The sequence below is a fragment of the Phoca vitulina genome, unplaced genomic scaffold (genome assembly GCF_004348235.1).
Source record: "Phoca vitulina isolate PV1807 unplaced genomic scaffold, GSC_HSeal_1.0 scaffold611, whole genome shotgun sequence".
In the NCBI taxonomy this organism is placed as follows: domain Eukaryota; kingdom Metazoa; phylum Chordata; class Mammalia; order Carnivora; family Phocidae; genus Phoca; species Phoca vitulina.
In genome coordinates this window covers 6,090-17,363 of record NW_022590298.1, presented here as the reverse complement: position 1 = coordinate 17,363, position 11,274 = coordinate 6,090, and the positions used below count along the sequence as shown (strand labels likewise).

Sequence of the window (11,274 nt, the reverse complement as noted above, 5' to 3'; positions counted from 1 at the left end):
AAAATGTTAGAAGTCTCCTGCTCTAAACCCTATAGTTCTCTACCTACTATAAAAACATACTTAGTAGTGTGCGCATCAGATGAATACAGCTCAATAAAAGATCAAAAGTGAACATGCACATGTAACCACCACCAGATTTACCTTTTGTTTATCTTTGAGGCGACTTTCCTTCATCCTTTTTACAGATTTCATGAAAAAATCAGTAACACTTTTTGGAAATAGTGAGATATTTAATTTTTCAAAAACTGGGATAAGGAATGGAAACAGTACTATAAGGAAAAAAAACAATGGAAATATCAGTGAAAATGCAAAATTGCCCTGGAGCAATTATAATTTGGTCTACTAATCTGAGGATTAAAAGACACCAGGATTCATTCATATCAGGAGTTATTCCCTCTATGACCTTTACTTGAACTTTCAAGCCAATGGCTGAGCCAGAGCAAGTCACACATATGGGCCACCACTAGAACAGTCAGATCAGTGTCTCCTGCCACATCTTTGGAGTGACCAAAGGAACAGGATTACATTCCTGGATCTCTTAGCCTTTTATTTTTGGACTAGAGCCTCTTTGGAAACACCAGACCATAATAAGCTACTTTAATTAATCACTCTTTTTAAGAAATTGTGTCAGGATGGAAATAATACATAGTATGCCCTTCAACTACAATGGAATAAAATTAGAAAACAAGAACACAAACAACATGGAAACTCATGAATCTGTGGAAATTACATCATACACTCCTATTACAGCCAGTTGGCAAAGAAGAAATCAAAAGGGCACTTTAGAGTTACTTGGAGAATACAAAAAATGAAGAATCCACATACCAAAACTCATGGGACATAGCAAAAGCAATGACCAGGAAGAAATTTATTACTATATATGCCTACCTTTAAAAAGAACCAAGATTTCAAATCAATGACCCAGCTTTCTTTCAAAAACATGCCAAAAATAGAAGAGCACACTAAACCAAAAGCAAGCAGAATGAAGCACATAATACAGACAAGAGCAGAAACTTAGGAAATAGAGAATAAAAACAAGAGAAAATTCAAACAAAGAAAAGCTGATTCTTTCAAAAGACCTTTAGCTAGACTGACCAAGCAAAAAGGAGAAGAGATTCCAATTACTATCATCAGAAGTGAAAGAGGACATTACAAAAATAAAAAAGACTACAGGGAATACTATGAACAATTGAATGCCAATAAATTAGATGAAATGGAAGAATTCCTAGAAAAAGATAAATTAGAAAGTGACATACAAAAAACACAGGCAATCTGAAAGACAAATAAAAAGACTGTTAGTAGTGAAGACACTACTGACAAAAAGAAGCTCAGCTCCAGACGGTTTCACAGGTGAGTTCTAGCAAATATTTAAAGTGCAGTCAACACCGATTTTGCACAAGTTCTTCCAAAAAGTAGAAGAGGTAGGAACACTTCCAAACTCATTCTACCTGGCCAGTGTTACCTTGATACTAAAACCAGGCAATGATATCACAGAACAAGAAAACTACAGACCAATGTATCTTATGACACAGATGCACAAATCCTCAACAAAATACTGGCAAACTGAACCCAGCAACATATCAAAAGAAGGTTATACCATAACCAAGAGGAGTTTATCCCAGCAACTCCAGGTCATATAATACAATAGAACAACATTTTTTAAAAACCACAAGGTAATCTCAATACAGGCAGAGAAAGTATTTGACAAAAATCCAACAGTATTTAACAATAAAAGCACTCAACAAACTAGGAACAGAAAGGAATATCCTCAACCTGATAAAGGGCATCTATGAAAAACTCAGAGCTAACACCACACTTCATGGATATAGACTGGACAATTTCCCCTAAGATTAAACAAAACAAGGATGTCTCTATCACCACTTCTATTCAACATTGTACTAGAAGTTCTAGCCAGGAAATGTGTGAAAAAAAAAAAAAAGGTAAGAAAGAAAGAAGAAACAAAAGTTATTCATAGAGGAAATAAAGAAGTAAAAGCATCTCTGTTACTAGAGAACATAATGTTGTACATAGAAAATCCAAAGGAATGCAATAGAAGTCTATTGGAACTAATAAACCAGTTTAGCAGGGTTTCAGGATACAAGATCAACATACAAAATCAATTGCATTTCACACACTGCAATAAAAAATCCAAAAGTGAAATTAGGAATATACTCCTTTACAAAGCATCAAGAAGAACAGAATACTTAGGAGTAGCTTTTTCTTATAACAAGGAAATGTATTTATTTCCTTATATTTCTCCATAAATATAAGCTGAGAGCCAAATGGTTTAATTGGGAAATTTGGAATAGCTTTAACAAAAGAAGTGCTGTACTCTGAAAACCACAAATATTGTTGAAATAAATTAACAAAGATCTATGTAAATGGAAAAACATCTAATGGTCATGGATTAGAACTTAATATTGTCAAGATGGCAATACTCCTCAAGCTGATCTACAGATAGATTAATGCATTCCCTATCTGAATCCTAGCAGGCTTCTTTGTAGAAATTGACATACTGAATTTAAAATTCATATGGAATCGTAAGGGACCCAGAATGGCCAAACAATCTTGAAAGAAAAAAGAATAAAACTGTAGAACTCCAACTTCCAGTTTCAAAACTTACCACAAAGCTATAATGATCAAGACGTTGTGGTCCAGGCATAAGGAGAGACATAAAGATCAATGGAATTGAATTTGGAGTCCAAAATTACACCAATGTGTTTACAGTCAACTGAATTTTGAGAAGGCTTCCAATACCATTCAATGGAATAAAAATGGTCTTGTCAATAAATGGTGCTGGGACAAATCAATGACCTCAGATTTTACAATAAATTCTTAAATATGACACTAAAGTCACAGACAATAAAAGGAAAAATACGTACATTGTACATCATCAAAATTAAAAATTTCATGCTACAAAGAACACTATGAAGAAAGTGAAAAGACACCTACAGAATGGGGGAATAAATTTGCGAGTCATATATCTGATAAGGGACTTTTATCTAGAAGATACAGAGAACTCTTACAACCCAAAAACAAACAGAGCAAAGACTGAACTATAAATGAGCAAGAATTTGAACACACATCTATCTGAAGAAGTTATGAAATAGACAAGAAGCATATAAAAAGTTGCTGGGGTGGGGAGGAGGAAGAGGGCGGAGGAGTAGGAGACCTAAATTTCGTTTGGTCCCAGGAATTCAGCTAGATAGGGATCAAACCTTTCTGAACACCTATGAACTCAACAGGAGATCGAAGAAAAGAATAGCAGCAACTCTCTGAACAGAAAAGCGACCATTTTCTGGAACGTAGGATGTGCGGAGAAGTGAATCCCAGGTGATATTCAGGAAGATAGACGGCGGGGGGAGGGAGCGTCCGTCACCGGCTACTGGCAAGTGATAGAGCCGGGGAGCACAAAATCAGAACTTTTAGAAGTCTGCTCTGCTGAGGGACTTCACTCCAGTGGCTAAGCAGCGGGTGGAACCCTCTCTGGGACACTCTGGTCTCAGGACCCTCGGGGTCACAGAAAGACCGGGGGTGCCTGAGTGCGGCAGAGCTCCCAGGTATCAGAGCAGGGAAGCCGGCAGCAGAGACGGAGGTGAGGAGCGGGCTTTCAGCCCGGGGTTGCCATAAACCAGGATCCGCAGCACAGTCAGGCCACTGTTCTTCCAGCAGTGACCCAACAAGCAACAAATCCGGGGAGACTCCCCTTCCTCCCCCAGGAGAAGTGGTGTGAGACCGCACCGCAGGAATCTGCTGGTTTGGAGACTCCACACGGGGTCGGGGGCCAGAGATAGAAACGCTCGGTCACAGGCCAGGTGAGCATGGAGTGTGGCCGGAGACCCGGGAGATGGGAGTGACTGACTGCTTTTCTCTGGGGGCTCACTGAGGAGCAGGGCCCCGAGTTCTCGGCTCCTCCGGAGCAGAGATTGGGAGGCCACCATTTTGACTCACATCCTCCAAAGCTGTACAGAAAGCTTGCAGGGAACAAAAGCTCCCAAGAGCAAACCCGAACAGATTACTTAGTCCGGCCGGGCAATTGTCTCCAGCAAAGACATTTGGGAACCATGGCAACAGGCCCCTCCCCCCAGAAGATCAGCAAGAACAGCCAGCCAAGACCAAGTTTACTGATCAATGAGAATGGCAGAACTCCAGCACTAGGGGAATACAGCACGTAGAATTCATGGCTTTTTCCCCCATTATTCTTTAGTATTTCAAAGTTAATTTTTAAATTTTTCTTTCTTTTTTCTTTTTCTGAATTTTTCTTTTTCCCTTTTTCAACCAACATCTTATCAATCCCTTTTTTAAAAATCTTTTTTATTTTTCATTTTTAGAGTCATATTCTATCCCTTCATAGTAGTTACCCTTATTTTTGGTGTATATATATAAGTTGTTCTCTCTTTAAAATTTTGGGATACACTTTCTTCTAACAGACCAAAATATACCCTAAATCTCTAGTGTATGGCTTTGTTCTAGTCTCCCGCCTGATCACGTTCTCTCCCCCCTTTTTTTTTAATTCCTCTTCTTTCTTTTTTCAACCAACTTCTTATCTTATCAATTCCTTTTATAAAATCTTTTATAATTTTCATCTTTACAGTCATAGTCCATCCCTTCATCGTATTTACCCTTATTTTTGTACATGTATAAGTTTTTCTTTCTTTAAAATTTTGGGAGGCACTTTCTTCTAACAGACCAAAATATGCCCAAAATCTAGTGTGTGGCACTGATCTATGCACCAGCCTGATCATATTTGATCATATTCCTTTTTTTTTTAATCTTTTTTTTTCTTTTTTCTTTCTTTCCCTTTCTTTTCCCCTCGTTTCATGTCTCTTCTGATTTCTTTAGTGTATATTCTTCTGGGGTCGTTGTTACCCTGTTAGCATTTTGTTCTCTCATTCACCTATTGTCCTCTGGACAAAATGACAAGAAGGAAAAAATCATCTCAAAAAAAAGAACAAGAGGCAGTACCGACTGCCAGGGACCTAATCAATACGGACATTAGGAAGATGTTGGAACTAGAGTTCAGAATGATGATTTTAAAGATACTAGCTGGGCTTGAAAAAAGTATGGAAGATATTAGAGAAACCCTTTCTGGAGAAATAAAAGAATTAAAATCTAACCAAGTCGAAATCAAAAAGGATATTAATGAGGTGCAATCAAAAATGGAGGCTCTAAGGGCACCTAGGTGGCTCAGTTATTAAGCGTCTGCCTTTGGCTCAGGTCATGATCCCAGGGTCCTGGGATCGAGTCCCACATCGGGCTCCCTGCTCTGCAGGAGGCCTGCTTCTCCCTCTCCCCCTGCTTGTGTTCCCTCTCTCGTTGTGTTTCTCTCTGTCAAATAAATAAATAAAATCTTTAAAAAAAAAAATGGAGGCTCTAACTGCTAGGATAAATGAGGCAGAAGAGACAATTAGTGATATAGAAGACCAAATGATGGAAAATAAAGAAGCTGAGAAAAAGAGAGATAAACAACTACTGGATCATGAGGGCAGAATTTGAGAGATAAGTGATACCATAAGACAAAACAATATTAGAATAATTGGGATCCCAGAAGAAGAAAGAGAGAGAGGGGCAGAAGGTATATTGGAGCAAATTATAGCAGAGAACTTCCCTAATTTGGGGAAGGAAACAGGCATCACAATCCAGGAGGCACAGAGAACCCCCCTCAAAATCAGTAAAAATAGGTCAACACCCCAACATCTAATTGTAAAACTTATGAGTCTCAGAGACAAAGAGAAAATCCTGAAAGCAGCTCGGGACAAGAGATCTGTAACCTACAATGGTAGAAACATTAGATTGGCAACAGACCTATCCACAGAGGCCTGGCAGGCCAGAAAGGACTGGCATGATATATTCAGAGCACTAAATGAGAAAAATATGCAGCCAAGAATACTATATCCAGCTAGGCTGTCATTGAAAATAGAAGGAGAGATAAAAAGCTTCCAGGACAAACAAAAACTAAAGGAATTTGCAAACACGAAACCAGCCCTACAAGAAAAATTGAAAGGGGTCCTCTAAGCAAAGAGAGAGCCCAAAGGTAACATAGACCAGTAAGGAACACAGACAATATACAGTAACAGTCACCTTACAGGCAATACAATGGCGCTAAATTCATATCTTTCAATAGTTACCCTGAATGTAAATGGGCCAAATGCCCCAATCAAAAGACACAGGCTATCAGATTGGATAAAAAAACAAGACCCATCGATATGCTATCTGCAAGAGACTCATTTTAGACCCAAAGGCACCTCCAGATTGAAAGTGAGGGGGTGGAAAACCATTTACCATGCTAATGGACACCAAAAGAAAGCTGGGGTGGCAATCCTTATATCAGACAAATTAGATTTTAAGCCAAAGACTATAATAAGAGATGAGGAAGGACACTATATCATACTTAAAGGGTTTATCCAACAAGAAGATCTAACAATTGTAAATATCTATGCCCCTAACATGGGAGCAGCCAATTATATAAGCCAATTAATAACAAAGAAAAGAAACACATGGACAACAATACAATAATAATAGGGGACTTTAACACCCCCCTCACTGAAATGGACAGATCATCTAAGCAAAAGATCAACAAGGAAATAAAGACTTTAAATGACACACTGGACCAAATGGACTTCACAGACATATTCAGAACATTCCATCCCAAAGCAACAGAATACACATTCTTCTCTAGTGCCCATGGAACATTCTCCAGAATAGATCACATCCTAGGTCACAAATTAGCTCTCAACTGGTACCAAAAGATTGGGATCATTCCCTGCCTATTTTTGGACCACAATGCTTTGAAACTAGAACTCAATCACAAGAGGAAAGTCGGAAAGAACTCAAACACATGGAGGCTAAAGAGCATCCTACTAAAGAATGAATGGGTCAACCAGGAAATTAAAGAAGAATTAAAAAAATTCATGGAAACAAATGAAAATGAGAACACAACTGTTCAAAATCTTTGGGATGCAGCAAAGGCAGTCCTAAGAGGAAAGTATATAGCAATACAAGCCTTTCTCAAGAAACAAGAAAGGTCTCAAGTACACAACCTAACCCTACACCTAAAGGAGCTGGAGAAAGAACAGCAAATAAAGCCTAAACCCAGCAGGAGAAGAGAAATAATAAAGATCAGAGCAGAAATCAATGAAATAGAAACCAAAAGAACAGTAGAACAGATCAACAAAACTAGGAGCTGGTTCTTTGAAAGAATTAATAAGATTGATAAACCCCTGGCCAGGCTTATAAAAAAAGAAAAGAGAAATGACCCAAATAAATAAAATCATGAATGAAAGAGGAGAGATCACAACCAACACCAAAGAAATACAAACAATTATAAGAACATATTATGAGCAACTATATGCCAGCAAATTAGATAATCTGGAAGAAATGGATGCATTCCTAGAGATGTATCAACTACCAAAGCTGAACAAGGAAGAAATAGAAAACCTGAACAGACCTATAACCACTAAGGAAATTGAAGCAGTCATCAAAAATCTCCCAAGAAACAAAAGCCCAGGGCCAGATGGCTTCCCAGGGGAATTCCCACCAAACATTTAAAGAAGAATTAATACCTATTCTTCTGAAAGTGTTCCAAAAAATAGAAATGGAAGGAAAACTTCCAAACTCGTTTTATGAGGCCACCATTACCTTGATCCCAAAACCAGACAAAGACCCCATCAAAAGGAATTACAGACCAATATCGCTGATGAACATGGATGCAAAAATTCTCACCAAAATACTAGCCAATAGGATCCAACAGTACATTAAAAGGATTATTCACCACGACCAAGTGGGATTTATCCCTGGGCTGCAAGGTTGGTTTAACATCCGCAAATCAATCAATGTGATACAATACATTAATAAAAGAAAGAAGAAGAACCACATGATCCTCTCAATAGATGCAGAAAAAGCATTTGACAAAGTACAGCATCCTTTCTTGATCAAAACTCTTCAGAGTATAGGCATAGAGGGTACATACCTCAATATCATAAAAGCCATCTATGAAAAACCCACAGCGAATATCATTCTCAATGGGGAAAAACTGAGAGCTTTCCCCCTAAGGTCAGGAACACGGCAGGGATGTCCACTATCACCACTGCTATTCAACATAGTATTAGAAGTCCTAGACACAGCAATCAGGCAACAAAAAGAAATAAAAGGCATCCGAATTGGCAAAGAAGAAGTCAAACTCTCACTCTTTGCAGATGATATGATACTTTATGTGGAAAACCCCAAAGACTCCACCCCCAAACTGCTAGAACTCATACAGGAATTCAGTAAAGTGGCAGGATATAAAATCAATGCACAGAAATCAGTGGCATTCCTATACACCACCACCAAGACAGAAGAACGAGAAATTAAGGAGTCGATCCCATTTACAATTGCACCCAAAACCATAAGATACCTAGGAATAAATCTAACCAAAGAGACAAAGAATCTGTACTCAGAAAACTATAATACTCATGAAAGAAATTGAGGAAGACACAAAGAAATGGAAAAACATTCCATGCTCATGGACTGGAAGAACAAATATTGTGAAGATGTCAATGCTACCTAGAGCAATCTACAGATTTAATGCAATCTCTATCAAAATACCATCAACTTTTTTCAAAGAAATGGAACAAATAATCCTAAAATTTGTATGGAACCAGAAAAGACCCTGAATAGCCAGAGGAATGTTGAAAAAGAAAAGCAAAGCTAGTGGCATTACAATTCCGGACTTCAAGCTCTATTACAAAGCTGTAATCATCAAGACAGTATGGTACTGGCACAAAAACAGACACATATATCAATGGAACAGAACAGAGAGCCCAGAAATGGACCCTCAACTCTATGGTCATCTAATCTTTGACAAAGTAGGAAAGAATGTCCAATGGAAAAAAGACAGTCTCTTCAACAAATGGTGTTGGGAAAATTGGACAGTCACATGCAGAAGAATGAAACTGGACCATTTCCTTACACCACAAACAAAAATAGACTAAAAATGGTTGGAAGACCTAAATGTGAGACAGGAGTCCATCAAAATCCTAAAGGAGAACACAGGCAGCAACCTCTTCGACCTCAGCCACAGCAACTTCTTCCTAGAAACATCGCCAAAGGCAAGGGAAGCAAGGGCAAAAATGAACTATTGGGACTCCATCAAGATAAAAAGCTTTTGCATAGCAAAGGAAACAGTCAACAAAACCAAAAGACAACCGACAGGATGGGAGAAGATATTTACAAATGACATATCAGATAAAGGGCTAGTATCCAAAATCTATAAAGAACTTATCAAACTCAACACCCAAAGAACAAATGACCCAATCAAGAAATGGGCAGAAGGCATGAACAGACATTTTTCCAAAGAAGACATCCAAATGGCCAACAGACACATGAAAAAGTGCTCAACATCACTCGGCATCAGGGAAATCCAAAACCTCAATGAGATACCACCTCACACCAGTCAGAATGGCTAAAATTAACAAGTCAGGAAACGACAGATGTTGGCGGGGATGCGGAGAAAGGGGAACCCTCCTACACTGTTGGTGGGAATGCAAGCTGGTGAAGCCACTCTGGAAAACAGTATGGAGGTTCTGCAAAAAGTTGAAAATAGAGCTACCATATGACCCAGCAATTGCACTACTGGGTATTTACCCCAAAGATACAAATGTAGTGATCCGAAGGAGTACGTGCACCCCGGTATTTATAGCAGCAATGTCCACAATAGCCAAACTATGGAAAGAGCCAAGATGTCCATCGACAGATGAATGGATAAAGAAGATGTGGTATATATATACAATGGAATATTATGCAGCCATCAAAAGGAATGAAATCTTGCCATTTGCAATGACGTGGATGGAACTGGAGGGTATTTATGCTGAGAAAAGTAAGTCAATCAGAGAAAGACATGTATCATATGATCTCACTGATATGAGGAATTCTTAATCTCAGGAAACAAACTGAGGGTTGCTGGAGTGGTGGGGTGTGGGAGGGATTGGGTGGCTGGGTGATAGACATTGGGGAGGGTATGTGCTATGGTGAGCGCTGTGAATTGTGTAAGACTGTTGAATCACAGACCCATACCTCTGAAACAAATAATACATTATATGTTAAAAAAAAAAAGAAGAAGAAGATAGTAGGAAGGGAAAAATGAAGGAAGGAAAATCGGAGGGGGAGATGAACCATGAGAGACTATGGACTCTGAGAAACAAACTGAGGGTTCTAGAGGGGAGGGAAGTGGCGGGATGGGTTAGCCTGGTGATGGGTATTAAAGAGGGCACATATTGAATGGAGCACTGGGTGTTATCTGCAAATAATGAATGAATCATGGAACACTACATCAAAAACTAATGATGTAATGTATGGTGATTAATGCAACATAATAAAAACAAAAAGTTGCTCAACCCCATTAGCCATTAGAGAAATGCAAAACAAAACCATAATAAGGTACCCTTCACACCCATTAAGGTGGCCATCATTAAAAAGGTAGACAAGTGTAGACCAAATGTGCCAAGGATGGACAGAAACTGGAACCTTCATACTTTCTGGTGGGAATGTAAAATTGTATCACTATTGCAGAGAAAAGTTTGGCAGTTCCTTAATAAATTAAACACACTAGGGGCGCCTGGGTGGCTCAGTTGGTTAAGCGACTGCCTTCGGCTCAGGTCATGATCCTGGAGTCCCTGGATCGAGTCCCGCATCAGGCTCCCTGCTTGGCAGGGAGCCTGCTTCTCCCTCTGACCCTCCCCCCTCTCATGTGCTCTCTCTCTCTCTCATTCTGTCTCAAATAAATAAATAAAATCTTTAAAAAAAAATAAAATAAAATAAATTAAACACACTATATATTAGCAACATAGCAAGTTACAATGCAAAGCATTGTACAAACATAGCAAAGTTACTTCACAACTCCACCTCTGAATACACACCCAAAAGAATTGAAAACAAGTATTCTAACAAAAACTTGTGCATGCTACTGGGTATTTAACCCAAAGATACAAATGTAGGGATCCGAAGGGGTATGTGCACCCTGATGTTTATAGCAGCAATGTCCACAATAGCCAAACTGTGGAAAGAGCCAAGATGTCCATCGACAGATGAATGGATAAAGAAGATGTGGGGTATATATACAACGGAATATTATGCAGCCACCAAAAGGAATGAGATCTTGCCATTTGCAACGACGTGGATGGAACTGGAGGGTGTTATGCTGAGCGAAATAAGTCAATCAGAGAAAGACATGTATCATATGACCTCACTGATATGAGGAATTCTTAATCTCAGGAAACAAACTGAGGGTTGCTGGAG

The 11,274-nt window shown here is 38.9% G+C and overlaps 1 protein-coding gene across 1 annotated transcript in view; it reads right to left on the bottom strand.

The window, feature by feature from the left end:
• Positions 1 to 141: 141 nt before the first annotated feature.
• Positions 142 to 11,274, bottom strand: part of LOC116629324 (cytochrome P450 3A12-like) — a gene marked incomplete at both ends in the record, with an annotated part of 15,127 nt that continues 3,994 nt past the window's right edge. The window contains one exon of the mRNA XM_032399624.1: positions 142 to 269. Coding sequence (XP_032255515.1) covers positions 142 to 269 — 128 coding nt within the window. The remainder of the gene's footprint in view (positions 270 to 11,274) is intronic.